Below are 27,990 nucleotides of genomic sequence, written 5' to 3'. Positions count from 1 at the left end.
TCAGGTTGACGAGATCACTCAGCTAATTAACACGTACCTCACCTGCATCAGTAATGGGCCTCAACCGCCGGGCGAAAGCAACAGCAATTCATCAGAAGATAACAGCCATGCGGTGTGAACCGAGCCACCGGTTACCATTGGGGTACAAAAACTGTAACTATGCACACAAGCCCCTGTAAGGGCATGTGGGCAAAGTTATCCTAACACCCCTGGGCTGCGTAGACCCTGAGCAAGCCAGAGCTTTGTCCTTTAGAAACACGAAGGACTGTCGGTGTGTATGGAAACACACAAACGTGATTACTAGGCCTTCTCTCAAACCAAAAACTTTGTTTCCTCCTTAGCTTCCCTCAGGTCCTGCCATGTTGTTTCCTTTAGACAATTATACAACCATTTGCTTACCCATAAAGCCACGCATCATATATTACCATCATCAATCAGGATTTCATCACCTTCATATTTATTAGCAGAAAAGATTGACATTTCAAGGGAGGTAAACAGACAAATACTTTTTTTTATTGTATAAATACTTTTGCTTTCCAGTTTTGTGTTTAAAAGGAAGTTATGTTTGGATGTTTTTTTGATATTTTAAAGAACTTGCTTTATATAAGGGAATAACTAATTCTGTGTTTCAAAAGCACTTTAGTTATCTATGTTATTTTTACGTTTTTATTATACATGTCTCTTGGTACAACATGGGAAAAAAAAATGTTCAAATCAAAAACAACGTTCTGGTGTCATCCAATCCCTCTGTCTGTCCTTTATGTGATCAGGAAACACCCACTGATCGGATAGCATACCTAGACATGAAGACGGTCATCTCATAAGACTGTATTGTGTATGTCAGCTGGCATCAGTCATGGGTGATGATGGTTTTCATATCATTGCAGTCATCTGTCAGATGCCAGCGTTTGCTCCTTTCCGTCATCACTGTGTGCTTAGGAATTAGCTTTGACCATGCAAGTTGCTTACGAATATGCTTAGAAATCCCACTAATGTATCTAATGCCTTTTTGTGTTAAAAAACAAGCAAACTGACCGATTCATGCTATCCTTCAAATTGAAAAAAACGGGAATTCTTCATTAAAGGATCACAATGGAGGCGGCCATCTTGCTGACTGAACCAATGTTCATGTAGAATGCAGCCAGTCGGTTTACTGGGAACCAGTGAGCTCATGAGCCAGACAGTTCCTAGTGCATTCATAGACTGCTTTCCAATTAATGTTGTTTCAGTCCACAGAATTGCTGTCTACAATGTACGTAGATGACAGGTACACCTTAAAGTACAAGGTTGATCCACCATGAAAAAGCATATAACATTTGTGCTACTTAAATACGGGGATGAAAAACAACGCTCACTGAAACGGTTTCATTTGTAATCATTTTATGGGGGCTTTGTGTTATATTCAGCATTGAGTACTGTGTACTTTACATACTACTCCGTTATATTTAACTGAGCATCAATGAGTGTGAACGCTTCAGGTAATGTTAAGGCTGATGCAACGTGAAACGGATGGAGTACAGGTCCATTCACTTACATTATTGTATAAGCAAGCATCTCCTCTGATCTCCCTGTCCGCAATAGTATTAGAATAGGATTCTCTGTTAACTGGGTTTCTAGTGGACAAGAAGTTACCATCTCAAATATCTTGACACTTTTCTGATATGTTTACAAGTATATTGGTGAATGTAACTTAACACAACTTGCATTTTACATTTACTGTTCATTTCATGAGTCTAAGGACTGTTCCGTAAAAATATATTTTAAATCACAAGCGATACACATAAAGAACACGCTAAATAATTGGTGTCCGTTGCTCCCTTCTGCTCCAGCTCTATATAGCATTCTATGTTACAGCACCAATCTATTATTTCTGTATGCTCGTGACAATCCCTCCCTCAATTTACGTTATGTTGTGTTCCTCGTGTAGATAGTACAGGTATTCTGTGATTTATGCTATCTTAAGCTCATCTGAACCTAACGCGAAATACTCAATACGCTTACAGCAATCATTGGAGCAGGACACAAAGAGGATACTGTAGCCTATACCAGCTAATCTGCCATTGGCTTTGATGAACTTGGATCAATCTAGACAAGGAAAGCAAATGATTGGTTGCTGCTGGATACCTGTACATTTGCACTCTGTTAGTAAATAACTCCCAGGATCTGTAGTGAACAGTTAGAAAACCACCTTTAGCGGTAATACATTGATTTATTGTACTTTTCAAGTCATTTTTATTATTGATAGTAATTTAAAATAAAAATAAATAAATCCTTGAAAAAGTGCCAAACTAAGAAGTACCAGAATAAAAGTACATTCTTGGTTGTTCGGGGGATTTATCACCAGCAATCAAAAGGCTTTGTGCGCCTTGTCCAGAAACTTAAAGGGCCAGTGTCGGTCTCTCATTAGAATATGTACTGTTTTTGAGAATATTTGAATGGTTGTTATGACGCACCTCCTATTTTGTGCATTAGGTGGCGCCATCTTATGACTTGCAGCTATCACTGTTGCTATTATGGTGTATGCAAAAGGTTATAGGGTGACTAAACACTCTCCTTACACTCCAATAGCAATAGTGACACAAACAGGTTACAATGAGGTATTATTATCTGCCAAATGGAATGTCCACAGATCCCTAAGCTTATTTTAGGTATTTACACCAGACAAGTGCCTGGATAATCCAAATATGCTCTTTATCAAAGACAGAGGTCTCTGTGGTGTAATACACGGCCCAAGGACTAGATTGCTTTTATATCCTGGTCTACCATGTTAAAACTACCATTGTTACTTAAAGTGCACCCATCACATACATTGGTGAGGTAGTCATGTTGCAGGCTGAACAGCTATTCATTTATGACAATGCAGTTTATCCATTCATTCATTTCGATACAGTGACATCACTGAGGTATGGTTCATACAATGGCTGCCTTCGTTGTGTGTATTGCAGGGTTTGGGATATCACAGGCACAGCAACCAATTAGCTGTCAGTAGTGTATTTTGAGATACATTGTTAAAGAATATGATCTGGTTACTATGGTTATAGCAAATCTGTTCTATTTTCACTATGCTATGGAATAAGCCTGTTGAAGATCTTGATTACATAAGGGGGATTACATAAGCCCAATTTAATGCAACAAGTGTTAGATAGAAAATTTGGTATAAAGTCTACATTTGAACTTTTGGTTTTATATTTGGAAATACTGGTATTCTCAAATAAGATTTACACAAGATTTGTATTGTATCTCAAATCAGAAGTTTGGCCTACTTTTTATTTATAATTTATTGTTACGGTAACCAAACACATAAAAAACAATAGTATCTCCTTATATTTTACCTAAAATGAGTACGTCATGAGAGCATCATGGGAGATATAGCTCAGTTGGGTGTTAAAAAAACAACAACAACACTTAAACAACATTGTGTTCAGAAGACCATATTATAGTAGTAATTTCATACCAGAATTACCAGTAACCAGGGCTGCCTGCCCCTAAAGGATGCAAAAATATGTACAGGCATTTGATGTGTGCAAACAAATGGTTATGTAGTTGCTTTACTGCAGGCTTTGGGCCTAAGTACATACAATGTAAAATGACAAGTGAAATTATTAAAAACTACACCAGAACTCAGGCACAGTATTATTGATTCTAAGGGGAATTTTAGCAATCCACAATAATAGGAATGCTTACATAATGTAAACAGAGCATAGCTTGTGCCTTGTTATGGCAATGCTATTGAGCTGTGAAAGAATAGGTAGCATGTAATAAGATTCTGTTGGATGTACATTATTCAATACTTTAAACAAAACAAAAAAAGGAAAAAAAATAAAATGTCTTCTATTTGTGCTTCAGGATTGTGTAAGAATGCTGGTCATGGAATAGGCAATAGATATAATTAGAAGTTACTGATCTCCCTTGTATCAAGAATGTAGCTGCTGTAAGACAGTACTAGTTAGATGATTGTAAATCTGGTGCTGTGGTGACAAAGCTTTGTGCTTTAGTAAATGTATATGCAATTTATATTTGTAGGAGAAAATGCTGCTAGGAAAAAGGAAACTTATTTTGTAATATAGCCCCCTGCTGAACTAAGTCACCTGTCTTCTCCATACAGTGGGGCAGCCAGTTTGTGTGCTGAAGCAATACAAAATGGCTGCCTCCACGCTATGAAGACAACAGGTAAACATTAAAGGCTTAAATAAGTCCTGAAACACATTTTCACAGAGTTGGCCTTCAAATATTTGCTACAGAACAAATGACTATCCCTCATGGTACTGTAAGCAACATCACAGAAACACAGTGATCTGCAAGTATGAGGGGTGGGGGGTACTTTCAGTGTCAAAACCAACATGCAAAATGATGCCATTGTTTGTTTTGGTTTTAAGAACTATATATGGAACAAAGCTTTGCTTATGAATTGGCATATCTGTCATTCGCTACATACAAAAACATTTATGCACTAGAGGTAATGCATTATTTAGGCCAATACAATTTGAAGAACCAGTGCCATAAAAGCAGCCCTGTAATGAGCCTACCTAGCACTATAAATGTATTCTTTGCACAGTTTCCTACACATATGACAAAAGCTGGCGTTAGATGAACAAAATTGGTAATTTTTCCCCCAGCATCCTGACAGATCAAAAATGATCCATCAGCTCAGTAAGTGGCAGTGAGCAGTGTTAGGCCATTGGGAATGAACAGAAAGATGTACATTGCAAGCTATCTGCTCAGAGTTTTACCTGAACTGCTGGATCTGTACAACTTAGTCCCCTTTAAGCTCTTGGAAAAGTATAGTTTGGACATTAGCCAATGTCCAGCTGTGTGTAAAGTTCAGACTTCTGTTGGCCAGCAGCCAATGCTCTCTCTTTCACTTGGTGCCTGGACTGACATCAACTCAGAGACTCTGTTCTATCAGTTTTTCTTTTATGGTAAAGCTCCACTAAAGACTTATAAAACTTAGTAAGTTTACACTTAATTGCAAATTTCTAATGCAATCCAAACTCTACTTACTTAAGTCGCCTAGTGGTTAATTTACACTAACCAAGAGTTATTACCTAATAAACAAAGATGCACGACACTTGTTTGGCAAATGAAAGGTCACAAATTTTATTGAAAATAAATTAAAGTGGTGGCAACTCAAAAGCAGGACCAATCAGCTGTCAGCCACGCCACAAGCTAGAATTATGACAACCCAATGTATTCAGACACTACTGAGTAGTGTCTGAATACATTGGGTTGTCATAATTCTAGCTTGGGTAGAGTTTGGATCAAGTAGTGATTACTCAATCCAAACTCTACCCGATTTTGGCTCGATAGCTTGGGCCCGCTGGGACATGCGGTGTCCCATTACTCGCCAAGGGGAGTGCTACTAAAGGAACCTCTCTGTTAAGGGAGAGTGCCCACCCGCCACCAGAATGTGTCATTATGGCTGCTTATTGGCTTGCTTTTCCAAGACCCTTCAGGAAGAAAAATGCAGCGCAAACAACAATCCAATTAACACAAGGAAATCATGGCCAGGGCTGGCTGAGAATTTTTCAGTGACGAGAGTGAAACTAAATTTATCCCATTCCAGCTCATGCCATCCCCAGACCTCCTTACTGATTGTTTTTTTTTTTGTTATGATTTAACAACCAAACAACTAATATTAACTCTTGCCATGCTCATTTTTTCTTTATCTTTTACAATCTGGGCCCTTACATTCCTCAGGCCAATTCCTGCCCTGTTATTTTTACGCTTGGTGCAGACCACGCTACCAACAGCACAGATTACTCTGAAAGTGCACCCAATTCTTACACAGACTGGAGGTAGCCCTGTGCAGCGACTGCAGCCCATCTGTTCCCTAGGGTACAGATACAATCCTGAGGTACAGAGTACCCCACTAACTGGTTCCCGGCGAACTCACAGGCAATCAATGCTTCCATTCTATACATGACAGAGTATATGTATAGGCTGGGGCTAGGATTTGTTCGTATAACAGTATTTTTCTATTAGTCCATTTCTTATTTTTATTCTTTTATGTTTTTAAAGCTGCAGGCAGCTCCCCCCAAATTAGGGAGTGGTTACTTCGTTTTCATCACACACCTCTTTCTGGTACACAAGAGTGAGGTTAATGCTAGACCACACAGGCTCCCTGCCAGTTCGGTCCACCGGTATGATCAGGACACTTGTGGTTTCCTCAAGCTGGCAAAAGCAGTTTCCTGAACCATTTATCACCTGTTGAAAAAGGTTTAGGAAAAATATATTTTCCTATACATATAGGACATATAGCTTCTTCTATTCACTTCTGATAAAGAAGTACAACGGAGTCCTGATTTTGCATCTTTCATAAGCATTAATTTGTGTAAGCAGTTCATAGTCACTACTGAGACAAGGCAATTGTGACATCATATCAAAGAACACAATAGTTTTAATCAGACCATGTAACTCCTCTCGATTTTTTGTATAACACACAATATTACAGAAATGCATATGGAGCCTTGTGGTGGACAATCTTTAAAGTCTTTCAAGCAATATGGCCGACAGCACCTCTTACTGGATCCATGTAAAACGCGTAAGCTTGGAGCACCTTATGTCAGGAATAGTTGCCATTTTGTTATGTACACCCTGTCTGGCAGTCCGTCTGCGATATGTTGAAGTCTGTGTGTTAAATCCTTTGTCTGTATTTCTTATTGCACTGTTGTACAATACCTGGTGTGACATGCAAATGCCAAACTATGTTACTTGAAAAGACTTGCCATTTTCAAGCTATGTTCTTTAAAAATGCCTTTATTAATAAAAACAAGTTTGAAAGCTTAATTTGGACGTTTTTCTAAAAACCGGCGTAGTTTCATGAAGACCTTAAAAAAATAATAATTTGTTGATGTCTTCGATCAGGTCTGGCCAAACTGTGGCTCTCCAGGTGGTGTGAAACTACAAATCCCAGCATGCCCTGCCAACTATAGGCTGACAATCAACTGGCAAAGCATGCTGGGGCTTGTAGTTTCATAACAGCTCGAGAGCCACAGGTTGGCCAGGTGTCTTTAGTGCAAATGGTTTAGCATGTAGGTGACACTGTTGCCAATGACTACAACCTGTCATTACTTGTGTAACATGACTCATTGCAAAAGCGTTGTGATGGAATGCACAACTGACAGGTGACTGGAAAATACACCTGGATAGTAACAGCTACTCAACCTGTTTTGTTACAAACTGACACTGTATATTATAAGTGATAATGTATCCCGTATACTGCAGCCTCAAGGCTTTATCTGGTTATGAAATTCTGACCACTTCTAATACCCCTATATTTTAAAGTAGCAAGTCATTATTACAAATATAAATATGTTTTATAAATGTATTGTTGTATACACTACATGCACATTATGAATGCTATTTACAGTTAGGTACAAATGTTGCTTTTGTGCACAAGTCAACATAACATCTTGCACTGCAAGGTCCATTTCTACACTGCCTAATACAGTAAGTAGGATCCCTCTAGAAATCATTCTCCCCACTGCAACACAAAGTTATTTTCCCAGGTGTAAAGTCTGCACCCAGTAGCTGGATTTGCTCCGATCTCTAAATCAGCCCCTATATGTTCTCAGTTTGCCAAACCAGCTTCCTGGAATATATTTGTGGAACAAAAGCTGGAGAACAAATATAACTTTCTGTTGATTTCCAGGACGTCTGCCAGCAATTCTCTTCCAAGAATCAGGCAGTGGGAGGAATGTGAGCGAGAGGAGATAGGCTGGGATACTGGATAGAGGACAGCTGAACAGAAAAATGTAGTGAGGAAGACCTGAATGCTCTATTTTGATAATAGGCGTGTACACCATTTATCATTTAATATCAGGAAACACCATTTGCAACACAGGAGTGCACCAGTGGCCCCAAAGCTAATGGGATAATTGTCCCTCATCTCCCCTGCAGGACTCAAGGTCTGAATGTCAGAGTTGACCACCAAGCCATGTGTCCATTTTACACTTGAGCGTGTGTTTGATGGCTGCAGTGGGAGTGGGAAGGGTCAGTAAGTGAGAGACCATGGTGGTGCGGTTGTCGGTCAGTGAGAGGCTACCGAGGGAGGGAGACCATCACGGGAAGGAAGAACGTGTCAATCAGAAAAAGCCTGTGAATAAGGGGGCAATCGGCGAGTGGCCACGGATTGAGGAAAAGGAATATTGGGTGACTGGTCACATTATTGGAGGGTCAGTCGCCATGTGGTCACAGCAAGAAAAAGTATGTGTATTAAAATCTAGCACAATAAACATGACCAGTTCTGTAAGAGAACCAAGAAAAGAAAGAACACATACGACAAGTAAACAATTGCAGAATGACGACACCACTGGAAGTAATAAGCAGATATATTTTCTCATTATCCAATTGCATGTGTGCATTTATCTATCTAGATCATCTTCTCCAATCACTGCCGACTTATTTCTGCGGTCACCTAGATGTCCTCAATATTCTGCACTGTAACCACCTCACAAAAGAAAATTGCAAAATAATATATCACTTTTCAGTAACAAGGAGTGTGAAAATATTTCCAAACCACAATGAAAGCAAGAGACGCGATTTATGTGAATCTTATTTAATAAGAATAATCCTACAAGTGCCGAGATATGAGAAGACAGCTCCCTTCCAGGCAGAAATCAAATACACACTTTTATATACAAATATATATTGTGTTATAGAAATTTTCCTAGAATAAGGACACATTAGCCACTTTCATGCCCACAATAGATACAAAACACAGATATCTGGGAACCTCCATCTTATTTTCATGCATGAAATGTACAAGTTTTATTCTTTTAAAAGTAGTGTTCAACAAGCTTTATCCAATGACATTGTGAATAAGACTGTGACTGTTCTTTGTAGTCTATCTGGCCTCCTAGAACGTGCAGGAGTGATGGTAAACAACCACTGCATGAGTAATGGACAAGGTTTATGCCAAGTACTTAATGCGTTTGCAAAGCATTTAATATTGCAGGTTTTAAAAAAACAAAAAACAAATTGCATTACATTTCTATACGCTTTTTAAAATACATGAACAGCTGCGTTAAATCTAATTTTTTTTTTTTTTTTTACTGTGTCAGTGACAAAACAGGAAGTTGCTATAGTTCGCTCAAGCCAAATGCATGGGAAAATGCACATGTAAATGGTTAGTAGCTAGCCACACCTCACTGCATTTACAATGCACCACCATTGAGATGAATGCAGGTTTTTCATTCAGATGTACTGATACGGAACAAAAAACAGAGTTTAAAAAAAACTGCTCTGTATGTAAAAAGCACATACGCGTTGTCACTTGTTACACCCAGCTACATGCCTTTAACATGTTAGAAACTCATCTCAAATAGCATACATTTTAATGCCAGTGTCCACGTACCCAAACTGCTGATAAGGGAGAATATATGCCACAGAGACAATGGGAGATTAATTAAGACTAATGTACAGGAAAAATGTATTGTAACCCCTAGCAACCAAATGGTTTCCTAATGCAGTTTAGAAAAGCTGCACAAGAAAAAAAACCAGAAAAGCAAAGAATCAGATTAGATCCTATAGGTTACACCACTTTTTCCAAGGGGCCTGTTTTCATAAAAGTCTGATAATAAATGTTGGACATTTTTTTTTTTTAAATTAAGAGGGGATTCATCAGCACATGGTAATGTGAAACAAAACGCTAGTCAGTACTTATATTTGTTCTAATCTCAAGACACTAAACTAAATGCCTTCTGTAGCGAGTATGGGGCTTCAGAAATTTAGGGAACTGCACCCTATAAAGTACCGCCAGATGTTTGCAGTTACCCATTTGTAAGGATTGACACCTGTGTTTAGGAACTTCCTTATGCCCTGGTTGTCGATTAAAGTCTAGAATTGCTCAAATACTACTGTAACAGTTAATACGTGAAACGTTAATGATGGAAGGTCTGCATGGATAGCTGGATCATTACTTCATATTATCAAGCATTAAATGTCTTCATCACACAGACATGAATGTGTGGAGCACATTGCTCAGCAGCATAAACTGTTGTAATTTCATCTGGTTCCTCTGCAGGCGCTCTGCAACCAGGATGTGCTGCTCCCCTGGTATTACAAAGCAGATCATTTAGATGACAGTTCATTTCTACTTCTAGGCGATTCCCAACGTCAGTGCAGTGCGGTACACAAACACACTGTGCTCCAATATTGTAGTGGCTGGTGTGTCCTCTCTGCCATACCTCACTTATCCTGAGTACCCCAAGAAATATAATCTGGCCGGGTGGCTGCGTGATACTCATCTATCAGCTGCTGGACAATCTCCCTCGAGTTGTCCAGCTCATCAAAGTTGTCCTTGAATATATCCTCCTTGCGGAACTGCTCCAGGAAAGCCTCGCGCTTCCGCAGCTTGTCATATTGCCGGCATGTCCTCTCGAACAGCTAGATGTCAGTGACAGAAGAAAGAACTAGTCAGCAAGGGGAATGCCACAGCAGCAAGACCCGCAGCACTTTAAAATGTTAATTACCATGTCTTAAAAGAAAAAGCATCACATTCCTATAATTCATACATGTATCAGTCATCCTGGTCTTGGACATACTCGGTGTAATAAAATACATGTAAGAATGCTGCAATGCTATAGTATGGAAAGAACGATGACACGTGATTATTCCACTTAACACACTGCAGGAGAGGAGCAGAGGAAATACTGAAGGCTGGATTGGCTTAGCTGTGCTGCTGGTTTTAGGAACATGAATATTAGGTTATGAGCGAGGGAAGAACAAGACCAACATCTAAATTGCAGTAATAAAACACAATCTTAGTGAAGAGTTACTTTAAAGCAAGCTATTGGCATATTAGAAAGCAACAGTGACACCTACTGGCAGTACAAGTAAAAACATCACAAAAATTTGGTATTTAGGGGAAATCAATTAGCTGCGATGTTCTGTAGTAACTTTGTGGCTATACGTCTTTGCCCAATACCTCTGTGAGAAGTGAGCAAAAAAAAAGAAGTCAAATACAACATTGTGTTGAACCCTTGAAGTGCACCTGTCACATACGTCGCCTAGAGACAGAAACCAATAATCGTAAAACGTAACCCATCAATTCACTAGGATCTAGTGACGTGACTGAAGCACACGAATCCAATACATCATGACGCAATTTCATTTCGTCATTGTTTCCTAAAGATCTGATGAACTATTTTTTGGCTGAACCGGTGTTGACGAGACTGAAGACTGCTGCCACTTTGGCCAATTGACCCATGACCCAAGCTAAAATCAAAAATATTTTTTTGGGAGTTCTGCAGCATTCAGGAATATACAGCATAAGTAAAGGTCTCCAGATGTCTAAAATTAACAAAGATAATTCAAATCTAATGCCCATAACAAACAGAGAACAGAGAGTGAAGACACTTGAAGCCAATTCTCAATGTACTCAGAACTTATTCAGTATTTAGTTTGCTATAAAGTGACAGACCCATTAGATAGTTCAATAACTACAAAAGAGGATTGTTAGGTCAAAAAGCAGTTGAAAAATATAAAGAAAGTCTCTCCCCCCCCCCCCCCACACACAGATAGATGCAGTCTTTGGAAAGATCAAAGTACATATTTATTAATATTACTTAAGGTTTGTTATTCTCGAGAGAATTGCGTACACTCGCCTCACACACTTTCTTACAGCAAACAACCTACTGGATTCTCTTTAGTCAGGCTTTCACTCTCAACACTCCACAGAGACTGTGCTGACCAAGGTTGTCAATGATTTGATCACAGCAAAAAGTTAAAAAAATATACCAATATACATACATACATACATACATACATACATACATACATATATGAAAACAGGGATACTCTGCACTCTCCAAACACATAATTAATGCTATATCAAGTACGGTTCTATATTAAAAACAGGGAATGTTAGTTCCACATATTGCAATATATGTTTAAGCTGACCAACTGACGCCAAAGTCTTTGGCGTCAGTTGGTCAGCTTAAACATATATTGCAATATGTGGAACTAACATTCCCTGTTTTTAATATAGAACAGTCCTTGATATAGCATTAATTATGTGTTTGGTGAGTGCAGAGTATCCCTGTTTTCATATATATACACAATGCGGGCAACCCTCTCTTGCACCCCAGTCTGTACATGGTGAGTGCAGAGGATCTATGTCTGTTTTTGTGTATATGTATGTATATATCATCAGTCATAGGATCGGTGTTACATCGCAACATGAAGCCATCATCTTCAGGTCAAGCAGAGCCAAGAGAAGAGGCAGAGGACACATCACTACACTTACTGATGAGATGTTGGTATGATTAGCCATCATTAGTCCGCTGACCCGGTGTGCAGATGGAAGATACGGGGACTTCCTTGAAAGGGCCACCTGAATGCTAGCAGGGCCCCATGGAATAAAGTTGGCTAACTTCCGTTCTCTGATTCTCTGCAAACTCTTGTGCACCTAGAAGAAAAATGCATGTAAGGAATGGTCTGGTAGCAAAATTATCATATATATCTATATATACACACACATATATTTGCTCATAGTAGTAAATATATTTATGTAACACACCAGAGGTGCCCAAGTGTTTTTATTTGTAGAGCGGGATAAACATGGGCAAAAGTATGTGGACCCCCTGTCTTATAAGAGTGGTTGGCTGTTTCAGCCACACCCATTACTAACAGGTTTATATCAAGCATACAGTCATGTAATTGTTAGGCTGCTGGCCCTGATCACCAACCCACAGAACTAGATGATGGAGATCTTCACCTATAGCAGCCGCCTTTCCCTTAGAGCTTGACGCGCTCACCGGTACTCGGATGCCCCCAGGACTTAGCTCCACGTGTAGTGTGGGTTGGTAATGCAGGACCACAGTGACGGGCCAGGAGACTGGTAGAAAGCAGCGGGTAGTCAAAACAATAGCCAAGGTCAAAGGTCACAGGCAAATCAATGAACACGCCAAAGGTCGGGGTCACAGGCACGGTAGCAAGGTCCAAGGTACAGGCAAGAAAGGTCTGGGTCACGAACAAAACAGGCAGAGTCCAATAATTCAAGCAGGGGGTCATACACAAGGAATCAACGGAGTATCCACAGGACAGGGACTTGGAAGCAGGAGCAAGTCAGCAAGACTGTAACAGAGAAGCTATAACCGGCAGTGAGGCTGCAGACCTCACTGCCTTAAATACTTAAAACAGCCAATCAGAGCCTAGCTCTGATATTACTCACAGGAACCGGCTAGTAAATTAATTAAAGCTTAATAGCCTCCAGGCTATTAGATAACTTTGCGCACGCGCCCGGCTGTTCCCTTGTTGCCAGGACGCGGCGCTACAATGCAGGGTATCAGACCGTTGCCTTGGCAACGGTCGGGTGCTGGTCGGAAGGGACGTCCCGGTCGTCAAGGTGACGGGCGGGACGCCAGGGGGCGCAGGAAGCGAGCCGCACCGGCTGTGGATACCGCCGCGGCCCGTGACAATAATCTCCATAGTCAAACATTTACAGTAGGAGTCTGAAGAGCTTAGGGACTTAACATGACACGATCATAGAATGCCGCCTTTCCAACAACTCAGTTCATCAAATGTATGTGCTGCGCTAGTCAACTGCAAGGACTGTTAAAGTGAAGTGGAAGCGCCTAGGAGCAATGACAGCTCAGCAAGAAGCCACAAAAGCTCACATAAAGGGAACGCCAAGTGCTGAAGCCACAGTAATGCGTAAATAGTCTGTCCAACACTCACTACCAAGTTCCAAACTGCCTCTGAAAGCAACGACTTAGAGAAAGAGAAAAATCAGTAGGGTGGCGCTCCAAGGGAGAGAAGGGAAATGAAGTAGTGATGCAGCCCCAATCCTTGTGAGTCTGTGCCCACCTAACAGAGTCAAATTTATTGTTTTAAAGGGTAGGAGGTAGATAACCAAAGAATACTATAGAGCAAATCAATGTAGTTAAGTTCTAAACGGCATAAAGTAGAGTGTGCGAGTTATACACTTGACTGTAATACGTGCCTCAAATCAAAATATATGATCCAATGCTCAATTTGCCAATGAAAACAGCAATCAAAGTACATCTACAGCTTAAATGTGATAGTTCATGCAAGGGTTGATGTTTCGATGACTCTTTTAGCAACATCTGTTATTGTATCCTTAGAAGTTCCCGTATTGCCAGCTAAATAGAAGCTGAAAGGAATAGTCAATAAGCTAGCAAAAAATTTAGGACAGTTTTTGTGGTTTCCTTTCCAAATTAAAGCTCGTTCATTAGTTTGTCCTGGATTAATCCAGGAAAATATGTTTTCAGTTTGAACATTAACCTGATCCCCCAAGTCTACCTTACTAAACACTGCAGAGTGAATCACATATAGATACTGGAACGGATGTCACCAGGCTCCCGTAGCAGGGCATGGCAGCAGCGAGAACACACCATGGGGGATCAGTCCTCCAAGAACACTGGAACTCCTGGGTTGATCGCATGAGGAGCAAACGGTGTGGATATGCTGCTTTTCTCTAAAACACAGTTTCTCTGCAGTGATGAATCACATCACCATCTGGCAGTATGACGGACGAATTTGGCTTTGGTGGATGCTTCTTACCAGAATACGTACTTCCAACTGGAAGTTTGGTGGAGGAATATTGGTCTGGGTGTTTTTCATGGTTTGGCCTGGGCTCCTTTGTTCCAGTGAAAGGAAGTCTTTACTACTGCTACAGGATACAATGACATTCTAGAGAATTGTGCGCTTCCAACTTTGGAGAAGACCATTTCTTTTTTCAGTATGACTATGGGAGATCCATCAAAAAAATGGTTTCCCATGTTTGATGTAGAAGAACTTGACATATACAGAGCCCTGACCTCAACCCCATTGAGATAAATTAGAACGTCCACCGCAAGTCAGGTGTTATCACTCAAGATCAGTGCCTTAGTGACTGCAAAGCCCCGCAGCCATGTTCCAAAATCTAGTGGAAAGCCTTCTATAAACAGCAAAGGGGAGGGGACCAATCCATATTAATGCCCACTGTTTGGAATAAAATGTTTAACATGCACACATGGATGTAATGTTCAGGTGTCCACCTACTTTTGGTCATGTAGTGTACACTTTAAATACATTGTTATATGCAGGGTCCTGCAGAGTTATAGGTGTGCTTATTTTATACAGTATATGGTAAGCAATGTCCCAAAGGAAAAACTAGATTGGAGAGTTTCAGTCAAGGCTTCATTAGCAGATCTGCATATTAAGATACTTCGTGTAGTGTAAAACTAGGTACACACTACAGAAAATTACTGCAGACGTGATTTTCAGTAGCTATTTTACCAAGGACTGATGAGTATGCCCATTCATGTGTACACTCCTACACGATATAACTTCAGATCTGTGCTTTTCATCTCTCATAACCATCTGCTGAACAGATTCTGTACACGCTACAGATATCTGCCTACACTGCTGGTGGCGAGTGCATACACACTTCCACGTAGCCCGACATTATTCCATCGTTGATCAGGATTTTTTAGGGAGTTTATAAAATCGTATCCAATGATACGATGTGCCACTGTGAGGCAAGTGTCAATTCAGGATATAAATGATGATGTATTCTGAAACATAATTTCTAGATCAATAAACAAATGAAATTACTAGAAGTTATATTTCTGGGAATAGTAGTCAAATTACTCATAAACAGACTCTAGATAAAGCCAGAAGTCCATTATTAATTGTTTCTGAAGACAGTGTCACATGTCACTTACTGAACATTATATATTCTACATTTAGACTACATTCTATCCTTCTTGGAATCTCCACAATGTAATGCCCAGAAAAAAATTAGGATAAACAAATTCATGGAGGAAGAAAAGATGTTCACGTGAAAATTATACCTACATTTATTAACTGCAAAAGTACCTTATTTGTAATAGTTCCGCCCTGCTCCAAATTCAGACCTACACAGAAGACTTCCCACAATCCACCCCAAAGCGATCATCACAGTCTTGATTACATCTTAACAAGCAAGTCCTCAGTTTTCCTGCTTCCTGGAACACCTCCACATTTTACCCTGCACTCCATGCTAGTTATTAACTTTCCACCTCCAACTTACCTGAGTAGGATCAACCTCTCCCTGGATAATGTTCAGTATGGCTATGTAACAGTGGTTTGTTTGTCTGTCTCGCCCAGTGGACACCATCACATTCTTGGGCTGCAGCAACCTTCGCATGACGTCCAGCACCGTGGTCTTCCGCACACTGGCCACCTATAGACATGAGATATTATGATCTTTGTTGGACTTTATGAGAACACCTTATCTAATTTTTTTTTACTAAGGAAAGGATATAAGACCTATTAAGAGGTGGAGCCATCATATAGTAAGATTAACATGGATGAGGAGGGAAAACTCAGCCAGTAAATTTCAAATAAAGACAGCAACCAAGCAACTGCCCCCCAAACCGATGTCCAATAACAATCCCATTAAAAGGATCAACAGCAACTCACACAGAATCTGCTCTTCAATCAACTACTAGTCGCTGTAAGGACTGCTACAATCCCCTCCTATGGACATCCGACTGCAATACCACTGCCTCTACCAGATGTTACTTGCTCTCTATCCTGTATGTCTAATAATTCTGCAACCACCTAACTGCCCATCCAGATTCCCATCCTTTCAATTCCCCCCCACCCCCCACTTACTAACTCTCTACACTCTCCCCCTCAACCAGTCTTGTTCCCTTACCTTCACCCATCATCCCAATTCTCCAACCCTTCCTTCTGGCCTCCCTACTATTTTTAACCCTATATCTTTAACTGTCCAGGGTGAGACTGGTATACTCTTTAACTTTGGATCTTAATGAATTCTACATTTTATTATGCATTCAATTAAAATTGGGCAACATAGGACCTGCGTGAATTTCAAAACTTCAATTAAAAATTTAAATAAAGCATAAAAAATAAACAAACAATTTTAAATAGAAAATAAAAGTGAAGAAAAATCCTAACATTTTTTATATCTTTAAAAGTTTAAAGCACAGCACACAGGAAGGTCTGGAAAATAAACAATTAAATATATAGAGGTAAATCTATCAGAGTGGAAAATTGACAGTCGCACACAGAAGTACCCGCTTATAATCCATTAGGCTTTTAGATCTGCTTCTCCTAGGAACATCCTTAATGATTGCAGGGAGTAGAATATGGATTGAATGGCTTATTACTACACAGACATACATTTGCAAAAAGCATTAGCAGCTGACCATGGATTACATACAGATCTATTAATATGCCGCACTCTTACAGGGTACCGACCCTACAGTCAGTGGAAGAACAAATGTTCCCAAGTTGCAGCCTAGAGGAACCTGTTGCAAGTTCTTAGTAGACATGGTATAAAAACTATTCTGTAACACATGCTGGGAAGGTTGGCTCAAGTCAGCCAATTTTGCATTAAGGGGGTTAAGAAACGTTGTTGCAAACTGTCACTTTAATCACACTGAAGAGGAGGGCATCATGTTCCAGTGCGGCCCCCCACCTCTAGACCATGGCTATCGATTGTAGCCATACGGAGCAGTATTCTGTTCGCTGTCTGGTCCCATGGTCATTACAAACAGCGTTCAAAAGTGATGGTGTCCTAAAAGGTTATCGCTAGATGTCACCAGGGACTTCCTCCAGGTCTGCAGACCTGGGTGCTTGCTAGGGACAACTGAATCAGTTCAGCATTAAATATTTACAGTCTGCATTGGAGACACTGACAACATCTAAAAGGCCTCTCCAGGTTATAAGGAAAAAAAACAAACAAAAAAAAACCCAAAACACAAACAAGTAGTAAAACAAAAAAAAAAATATATACCCACAACGCCCTAATGCCTTGATTAAAAGTATACATATTTGGGATCTCTTTTGGGAGAACTAGACAAATACATTTATAACAAACTTCTGGGACTGCTAAGCATATTGAACAGTAACCATGGGAAAAATTATGGAAAAGTATATTTTTTTTGCTTGGTTATCTCTAGCAAATAGATAAATAGAAAATTAAACGCCGTCTATCTCAATGTTACCAAGAGAATCCCCTCGATGTCCTAAAAATAAATAAAACAAAACAAATCCCCAGCAAAAGTACTACGAAACCATGAAAATGGGCCAGGTTATAGAGGTGTAAGCCCCATCCTGTTTCAAAAAGGGGTTACAGACCCCCTCTTCTGCAGAGGAAGTTGGCTTGGTGTACAAAAGAAAAGAAAAAAATGCTTTCTATGTACGTGTACTCAAATACCCTTATGTGAATATACATTGACATTTGTAACAAATCCAACAGCCCGTTTTGAGATTTCTGTCTATGGAAACAGGGAGGATCATTACTGACCCAGCCAAGTAGACCAAGTCACCTGCACATGATTAAAGAAATCCCGAAACAAGAGCTGATCGAGGTGCGCGAGGACTGAAGAAACACTGCCCTAAACGGAGCAGCACTTGTAGACAGACAGTGATTCTTACCGACTGGTCTGTAGTCAATGGTGTGTATCCTGTCATTAGGAAATGCAAACGTGGTGTAGGGATGAGAGAGGCAATAAGTCCAATCAAATCATTGTTCATATAGCCTGGGTAGCGAAGCGTGGTAGTACTGGCAGACATGATGGTGGACACCTGTACAACAGAGCAGAATCAGAATGAAGAAGATACCAATGATCATAAAGCAGGAATATACTACATGCTAATAAGAGATGATCAAGTTAAAAACTATACAAGACTGCGGGCGTCTGATGGGTACATTATAAGATGTTGGAGAGCAGGGCTCGGCAACCCCCGGCACGCGGGCTAGACATGTGCGCACATTTCCAAGAAAACACATCCAATAATGTGCATAATGCCTGTTGTTCTTTGTTCAAAACCAGGATAAATGCAGTGAAACCTTGTGAGATCAAGTACTCACCAGCTGGTTAATTTGAGAGAAGGACGGGTTCTGTATGTGTAGTCTGTCTGTTGCGATCCTATTCAATGCTGTATTATCTAAAACTACCTAGGAAAGAATAACAAGGTGTATAAGCCCCACAGAAACAGCTTTGCGTTTCAGAAACAGACAACCGGAACACAGGTATCTTACCACGCAGTCAGCGTTTTGTGTCAGTCTCTTTAGAGTTAGAAGGGAATTGTAAGGCTGCACAACCACATCACTCATCTCATCTTGGTTTGGGAAAACGGAGTATGTCTGGACCAATTTTTTGGGATATCTGGTTAATAAAGAGAACAGTGTATGAGCTTTAATACATATTTATGATGTCGATATCTCTGTAGCTAGATATTGCAGAATGAGGCTCATCAAGATCTGGTATATTAAATGCTAGTAATTACCACTATAACCCTATTAATGTTTTACAGTTAGAGGGAGATTAAATGTACTGCGCACATAGCCAGCAATTATGATAGGAATCTCCCCTTTGATTTGGTAAGAGGATAGACCATAAATTGGGACTGAACTATATTAGGACTTACATTACCAGAAGCAATGACTATATCCAAAGAAGCTCCAGAACCCAGCACCTACCTGTCATTTAATCTCTCCAGGAGATAAGACCCCAAACCAGAGCCTGTTCCACCAGCAATTGAATGACAAAGCACAAATCCCTGTTCAAATAGAGAAACAGGTTGGTGAACAAATGATGTGCATTTAAGTTAGTCATATACGGTCTATGGTCCCAAAATAACCACAATGCCTGGTAAGAAAAAGATCACAATATTTAATTATAATTTAGAATGTTGGTAAATTGAGTCTGAAAATAGCCACTGTTGGCCTGCAGCAGTGATCTGGCTGCTTGGCCCGTGCACTAAACTGATGGATCTTCACCACTTTGGTCACCAAAGCATGTGACATTTAACACCAATCCTGTTTGATGCTCAGACTGTTTGTGGATGGTCTTACTCAGCAGATTATTTGTGACTAAAGGCTTTAATCCCCCCCCATTTACCTCCAGGCTATCGCTGCCATCAGCTTCTCGATCAATGATGTCAAATATATCTTCGTGGATTTTCTCACCCTGCAAAGGCAGTGCATTGCATTTCTCAATACAACTTCACGATAACACATACATCAGTACAGTACAAATGCAATTGTAGAACAAAAACCAATGTGAAGATTACTCTTTCCAACGTCATGCATACCTCCTGTCTGATATTTCTGGAGCAAGTTCTCTATAGTGTGAATCCACGAGGAAGAGCTCAGGTGACACAGAAACCAATTACTGCACATTTACTCATGTAATTGTCACGAGCCGCCGCGGCTCGCTTCCTGTCGGTCCCAACGTCCCGGCCGTCACTTCCCTCCAACTCCCGACCGTTGCCAAGGCAACGGTTGGACGCCTCCTCAGCGCCGCGTCCCGGGAGCCAGGCGCGCAAGCGCCCCAGGGACAATCAGTCAGATTCAGCCTGTGGCTGAATTAGCAGGCATTAGCCTGCAAGTGTGGATTTCAGGGCTAAGCCCTGATTGGTCTTGCTAGGTGCTGGCAATTAGCCTGCAAGTGTGGCTATGTCTAGGGGCAGGTTCTGAGTGGTTGTGGGTTGTATTTAAGGCAATGAGTTCTGCTGCCTCATTGCCGGTTATAGTCTCTGTATCCAGTCTGCGGTACCTGCTCTCTGCCTTGTTGCTGTCGATTGGACTTGCTGTTGTTTACCCGTGTATGACCCTTGGCTTGGATTTGGACTTTGCTTGTGTATCTCGTGACCCTGACCTCTGGCTTGAATACCGACCTCCCTGTCTGCTCGTGACCCTTTGACCTAAGCTTGTATACTGGTACTGTTGTCTGCTGCCGGCCTCTGACCTCTGCTTGGATTCCACTCCACTTGCTTGGGTTCTCCCCAGCCGGTACACACTTCACGACCCTCTGTCAGTCTGCAGCCCAGTCTGTCCCCACCATCAGGGGCTCCAGTGAACACCTGACTGACAGAGTAGATTCCGGGTTGTGTCGTGCGGCTGGAGGGGTTCCTAACAGTAATCACTGTAAAATGTATTCACCATTGACAGTCTGTGGGAATATAGACCCTGGTGAGCATAGATGCCACTCTACACGCAATGCGAGTCCCCACAATCCTCACAGAGTTACTGCACCAGGAAGTATGGGCAATTGGTTTGTGTCCCACCATGCTCTTCCTCTTGCAGTCACGATGAAGACATTGCTACCGAGAGTAAGGAATTTTACAATGGTTTTGAAACCATTATATTAGCACTAAGAACACATGTAAAAACCGCTAGTGGGTGCGAGACCAAAGAAGGAATAGGGGTTGTGGGAGGGGATGGGGTTGGGAAACGAAAGGCAAGATTAAAGCCTCACCACTGCCAACTGAGACAAAGTTCCTACTACATGGCAGAAAAAGCCCTAGCTAACAACACAAGATTATAAAAAGGAAGATAAATCTGTACAATTGTGTGAGGAATTAGAACTATGATGGTGTAGACATAACACCATATCTGGCAGTCAGAGGACAACACATATTAGGAGCAAACGCGTCACCTGTGAGAAGCCGCTAGCCCAGTTGTTCCCAGCTCCCCCACCATGCTCTGACAGGTATATGTTCTCAGGGTTGTAGAGGTTGGCATATGGAGAATTTAATATGGAGTGAATAACTCGCGGTTCCAGATCCAGAAGTACCGCTCGAGGGATGTAGTGCTCATCATCAGCCTGAAACATTGGGAGTGGAAAGTGTGTCAAGGTTATCTGAGCCAGGAAAATGCGATTTGTGTTTATTTCATATCTGCCTATAGATGATTAAAAGCATTTTCAGTGCACAGTATTCAAGCAATATCACAAATGAACGCAATTTAGATGTAGTGGGTGATAAAACTGCAAATCTTCCTTTCTGTACACAGGGAAATACACCTGGAGGTAAATGTATTAAACTGCGGTTTTTGCAAGTCGCCGATATTCAGCGACTTTGCAAGGCAAATTTAAAAGGACAATGACTTTAAAGACATTGCCATATTCAAATTTGTCCTGCAAAGTCGCTGAGTATCGAAGACTTGCAAAAACCGCAGTTTAATACCCACTGATTTTTAACGTTAATAGTTACTGTATACACATTACATGAAAACATGAACTATAACTATATTTTTGAATAAAAATATTAAATCATAGCAACACATACTAATACGCATTTTGGCAAAAACACAATGAAAAGGATTAGAACACTTCCATTAATCAGATTAAACGATCTATAAATACAATGTATGGAAATAAAGAATGACAAATGCCAAAATCGCAGTGTGCTGCACTAAAGTACAAATTTGCCAAGTGACCAGGAATCTGTATAAGCACATATATACATTTTAGCACAAAGGCATTTAGTAAATAGACATGAAGGAAATTAACTAGGTTGTACTTGGATGAACCATTTTTTTAACTGATGTCTTCCAAAACAACCCTTTTAAATGAGTTATCGTAAGCAATCGATTTATAGTTGGATCAATACCTCCCCATATTCAACCATGATTTTCTACCACTCTGCTGGACTACAAATTAAACTTTTCAACCATACAAGGTGTATAGTCAAACAGGAATCCTGTTTGATGTACAAAGATCTCACAAGCAAGTAAATCATGAAATGATACGGGTGCATATCAGGGGATCCTCCCTTTGACCCGCAATGGGAACGATCAATTAAAATTAAACAAACAGCCAGGTCACATTTATTCATAATTTATTATTGATGCTATAAAATTATGTGAGGTTTCCATCCCAGTAGATCTCTCTAAAATATTGATGCAGTCATAAAATAGTAAAAGTTAAATCCACATTAGAGGTTTAATAATGATTGTGTCACGGCATCTGTTGCAAAGTACTAAACATTTAACATTAGCATCCAAACAAAACCACACAAAAAGTCAAAATCCAAATCTACCATGTTTTGACATTTGCATGTTGCACAAAATACAAATATGAGCTTCTCTTCACAAGCTTTCATTAAAGGATTTTTCCATATAGACCGTTCTAGGCGATACATTTAGAAAAGAGTGAATTACTATAGTCAAACATGTCCTTCCCCAAAATAAGGTTTTAAACACGTGTCTTAATCAAGGTACATAACACACACACACACATACATATATATATATATATATATATATATATATATATATATATATATATATATATATTGCCCACAATTTACTATGCAGAATTTCCAATGTATCACCTACAAATGTGTACACTTGTTTATCTCTGTAAAAGGCTCAATACACAGATTTCTTTTCTCATGTCTTTAAGAGATTAGTGCACTGGATTTTATGGGAGGCAGTGACCTGTCCACTCCTTATTTATGCACCCCAGTAGCTGTGTTGACAACTGTAGTGTTATACCAAGTACTGTCTTGTTGTTTGTCCTCTGTACTGCGCTGCCGACCTCTTGTGGCACCCGATAAATAATAGTTAATAAGTGAGAGCAGAGCTACACATAACAGGCAGCGTCATTATACAAGGAGAATGGAGGCAAACAGAAAGTCAGAGATTAAGAGTTACATAGTTGTAGAAGGATGAGGATGGTCCCATATATGATATAGAAGAAATGTGTCAAAAGTACCTCTATATACAAAATATAGTTTATAAATCCAAATTGTTTCCCATCATGCTGCCAATATCCTAAACCCTCCAAATTACAGGTAACGGTTATTTTATTTAACACTTGTGACAGGGTGGACCTTATATGCCACCCTGTCTGTGTGTTGCTGGGAACGGCTGGGCTTGCCTTGACGCCATCCCCTTTTCTTTATCCAAAATACGTCCCCTAACCGCAGTAGGAGGGACATTTGCTGTTGCCACCACTAGGCTCCTTCACCGGCACCTAGGACCGCTTCCTTCTGGGCAACTCTTGCTGGGCACCTGGCTTGTACCTCTGCCCTCTCGCCTTCAGATCAGGATTGCTGTGGATGGTTCCCCTGGCCTAGTACACTGACCAGAGCTGCAGCTACTGGGCAGAGCATTGGTACTGGATGCAGGGTTCCAACCTCAGAACAGCCGGATAACGGATTAGATTGGTCTAATCTGTAGGTCACAGGAATTACAGCAGGTAAGTAGGCGTCAAAGCAGGCTCTTGGAGCAGTAATGTTTATTAGCTCAAGTGTCCTAATAAGGACAGTTACATACATTAGTATAAGGTAGTAGTGATCTCCAGAAGTACAGATGGAATGATACTACACCCTGATCCGACCAGCCACAGAAGCATCTGATATCACATCAGACAATTTAACATCAGAATGTGATATTTTTCTAGATGTGGAGTTAACGCAATTTCACTTACAAAGCTCACAACAATCTGTGATATCCTAAATTACTTGTATCCCGAGTCTACATTGTTCAGACAGGTTCCTCTCTTTGTAACAAGACATGACAACAGCTAACGGGGCCTTCAGGCTACAGCAAGTTTTTGTCACGTCTGCAATGAAAAGACTTACTTAGCATTTCCTGCTTTCAGCAAAAATAGACTTCCTCTAACCTGTCATAATACATTAGAAATCAATACATTTCCTACACCAAAATACACACAATATAAAAAAATATTAGTACATTTTCAATGATATACAGCGGTGCCCTGCACCGTTAATTAAAATAAATATCTACAATAATTTATTCTTATGTGATCCAGCCACAACAGTTATTTATGTAGAGCCTACATATTACTAAGCGCCTTACCGAGAATATTTAATCATCATTCACATTAGTCCATGCCCCAGTGGAGCTTACGATCTATATTACCTACCACTCAGACACATACACTACGGTTAACTTCGTCAGAAGACAATTAAGGTACCAGTATGTCTTGAGTGTTAGGAAACCCACACAAACACAGGGAGAACACACAAATGCCACACTGAATATCCTTGAATGTTTAAAGTACTGTGAACCTGAATTTGACAAAAATCATCAAACTGAAACTATTATTGGAACCTGTGTATCATACATTCTGAATGAGTCCTTATGGCTTATTTTAAGATGGACGATAGATAAAATCAATATGACGACAGCCGGGGTAAGCCAATATTTTAATCTTGTGTGACCTATTGTATCAGATGCGTATAATAATCCTTATTAGCTTATATATGAACTCATCTGCTCTATACTCAGGTACATAGCATGACCAAGTGTGTCAGTGTTATCATTTTATGATTGTTTTATTTAATTATTAATTTATTCTATTATTAATGTTGCAATTTAGCACTAAACTGGAGGTACATTATTTTTATTTTTTAGAAAAATTATCTGCTACAGATATAGAATGATCAGATTACTACATTCTTAGGGATATTTATTAACATAGCTGAAAGATGCAAATCTGCACTAGAACAAAAGCAGTCAAGTAAATGTCTAACTGGTTGCATGCAACAAGGTGGCTTAGTGGTTAGCACTTCTGCCTCACAGCACTGGGGAGTTTGTATGGTTTTCCTCCAGGTGCTCTGGTTTCCTCGCAGACTCCAAAAAAAAAAAAAAAATAATAAAAAAAAAAAATACTAGTTGGTTAATTGGCTGCTCTCAAAATTGACCCTAGTCTGTCTCTCTGTCTATGTGTGTGGTTTAGGGAATTTAGACTGTTAGCTCCAATGAGGCAGGGACTGATGTGAGTGAGTTCCCTGTACAGCGCTGCTGAATTGGTGGCGCTATATAAATAGCTGATGATGGTTTTAATGCAGATGGCACCTTTGTGCCATGTCAGTAAATGTGTGCAGGTCATTCGCCAACCAGAAAATCTCCTGGCCTGCAGAGTATTTTTTTTCTGCGCAAATGCACCTTTCTGTCGGCTTCACGCATAACAAAGAATTCTTCCACATACCGGTTTTTGGAACTGTCCTAGTAAAAATGATCTGCACAACGTCCTGTGAGACTAGCTGGCATGTTAGGAAGTGCACTCCCTACTAGTAATGTATGACCCATATTTCCATTCAGAAATAGATAAGTTACAACTCATTTAGGTCTTAAAGAAATCAAAAGTATGAGAGGGGATTAAATGTGAATTATTACTATTACATCAGAAGAAATGCACTCTCATATAAAGTGCAAATCGCGTCCCACTAAAATAAAAACGATTCAAACGGATTGTATAGGTGGGTTATGTTTACACCAGAATCCCCCATTGTAATGACAGACATCACAGGCATTATTCTCACCTGATAAAAAAAGACATCCTTCCGATCTGTGCCTTCAGTGGCAAATTCTTCCACAATCCCCTCTGGGCTGATACCATGCTCTGCGCACAGCTGTTTCCAAAACTCAAACCCAACTGTTAGGAAACAAGAAAAGATTACTTGTAAAGTACCATGTACAGACAGGTTGTCTAACGGAAGAGGGGATCAACAAAGACAAAAAAACATTTCTGGGTAAAACACCCATTATGTATTGTGGCTATATAAATAAATGTTGATGAAGATGATGATGAACGTCGTTTTTTTGGATACACTTGCTAGCAGAGAATTATAGCACTTGTCCCGCATGGATTGGGACTGTAGAGTCCTCTGTCTATGCCAGGCCCCCACCAAACCTGTGATGTAGTGGGGGAAAGACATGTAGACAGAGTCTACTTTGTACATCCAAAACCCCCAAGCACCCAAATAAATAGAATCATTAATTTTAATAATTGAACACATTTAGATCACATTTGTTGTTTCTAATAAATTCATATATTAGCAATGGAATGTGCTAAATTAATTGGAACACAGCATACACATCTTTGCTCCAAGTATCAGGGCTTGCTCTGACAAGCACATAAGTAGCATTATTATACCTCGCCTCAGGCTGTGTTCTGAGTGGAGACGCGACAAACTCCAAGGAAAGAATGCTGCAGGCTTACCGATTATTTATCCCACTGCGGACAGGAGAGCCAATCACACAGGAAAAGGGTAAAAACAAAGCATTTCCCATAAAATGAAGAGAATTGGGCATGCCCAGTTTCTTCTGTTTTGGTTACAACTATATAGTTAATTGCTGCAGCATAAACAATGCACCCGTTTTGCCAGGAGAATCGATTATGGCCAAAGCTGCAATCTTTTACCAACGTTTTACTGACGTCTGCCTTCTGTCCAGAAAGTGACACTGTTCACCTGATCAGGCCACTCGTCTGTTCCGTGTCATCCATTATAGATAAAGATGTCACATTACTAAACAGCCAACTATTCTACAAAGCTTGTAAAGAAGCACATCCTGCCTATGGCATTGTGTATCACAGGGCAGGATACATCCAGTAAGACAGTACAGCTAGAAAATGACAGCCGGCATCTAACTTGTATGAGCCATTTCTACTGATATCAATTGATACACATTTTCTCAGAGGTGACTGATGCTACATTACATCATCCATCCCTGGAATATTTTGAAATATAATAAAAAAAAAAAATATATATATATATATATATATATATATATATATATATATATGTCACAATAATACAATTTCAAATATATCTCAGTGCATTAACAATACACAAACTGTATATCCTCTATTGAGTATGCCCAAAGTACAACTGTTTACTACAGTTAAATTTCAGCTGCATTTCCAATACTCAAGCAAATTAATTTATCACCTGTAATTAGGTAGTAAGTAGAAATACAGATCATGCACCCTCTTCCTTACACTACTGTAATACACACCGTTGTATAACATTATAGCAGCAATGATTTTGGCAATAAACCCTTTATTTACATACAACATGTACATGGAACTACTTTCAGTGTTGCAGACATCAGCATACAACATACTAAGGCGTTAGTACAACATGCCAGTAGTCAGTACTGTTAGAAGATTGTCAGTAACACATCATCATGCAGGACTGCCGGTCCCAGGTAAAGAGATAACACACTAACCAACACTAGAACATGTATATAAATAACAGGATACTGACTCTGGTTACCGCACTGGCCGAGCTGCAGGGTGATGATCTCCCGGGGCATGGTGATCCTCTCTGTGATCCTCTCCCGCCTCTGCCCGCGCTCTCTCTGATGCTCTAACGGCAGCCCTACGTCACTGTACGGAACAACAAAGCCACAGGAACTACACCAAGGACGCCGCCATGTTTGACTTGACAGCCGCGTTCAAGCGTCTCTGTACGGAAGACCGACCT

At 40.2% G+C, this 27,990-nt stretch overlaps 2 protein-coding genes across 4 annotated transcripts in view; one reads left to right on the top strand and one right to left on the bottom strand.

Moving 5' to 3' along the window:
- PLEKHH3 (pleckstrin homology, MyTH4 and FERM domain containing H3) overlaps positions 1 to 6,786 on the top strand; it is a 60,281-nt gene extending 53,495 nt beyond the window's left edge. For all 3 annotated transcript variants that reach the window (XM_075177390.1, XM_075177388.1, XM_075177391.1), the window contains one exon: positions 5 to 6,786. In XM_075177390.1, coding sequence (XP_075033491.1) covers positions 5 to 118 — 114 coding nt within the window. In that variant the 3' untranslated portion in view covers positions 119 to 6,786. The remainder of the gene's footprint in view (positions 1 to 4) is intronic.
- A 1,755-nt stretch (positions 6,787 to 8,541) lies between these two features.
- On the bottom strand, positions 8,542 to 27,982 carry TUBG1 (tubulin gamma 1). The gene is made up of 11 exons (XM_075177387.1): positions 27,772 to 27,982; positions 26,044 to 26,156; positions 21,405 to 21,572; positions 19,866 to 19,934; positions 19,445 to 19,524; positions 19,004 to 19,130; positions 18,833 to 18,919; positions 18,397 to 18,546; positions 16,019 to 16,171; positions 12,248 to 12,409; positions 8,542 to 10,386 (listed from the first exon to the last, which is right to left on the bottom strand). The coding sequence occupies exons 1-11, from the start codon at positions 27,818 to 27,820 to the stop codon at positions 10,189 to 10,191; spliced, it is 1,356 nt and encodes a 451-aa protein (XP_075033488.1). The 5' UTR covers positions 27,821 to 27,982; the 3' UTR covers positions 8,542 to 10,188.
- Between the last annotated feature and the right edge of the window lie 8 nt (positions 27,983 to 27,990).

Source organism: Mixophyes fleayi, chromosome 6 (assembly GCF_038048845.1).
Source record: "Mixophyes fleayi isolate aMixFle1 chromosome 6, aMixFle1.hap1, whole genome shotgun sequence".
Classification (NCBI taxonomy): domain Eukaryota; kingdom Metazoa; phylum Chordata; class Amphibia; order Anura; family Limnodynastidae; genus Mixophyes; species Mixophyes fleayi.
Note: the sequence above shows the minus strand (reverse complement) of the source record. Positions and strands in the feature narration are given on the sequence as shown.

Excerpts from the sequence above, each read along its gene's own strand:
- TUBG1 (XM_075177387.1), bottom strand. The coding sequence starts at position 27,820 with ATGCCCCGGGAGATCATCACCCTGCAGCTCGGCCAGTGCGGTAACCAG. Across the intron at positions 16,172-18,396 it reads CATTGACTACAGACCAGTCG|GTGGCCAGTGTGCGGAAGAC; the intron begins GTAAGAATCACT and ends TCATGTCTATAG. Across the intron at positions 12,410-16,018 it reads GAGAGGTTGATCCTACTCAG|GTGCACAAGAGTTTGCAGAG; the intron begins GTAAGTTGGAGG and ends TTTTTCTTCTAG.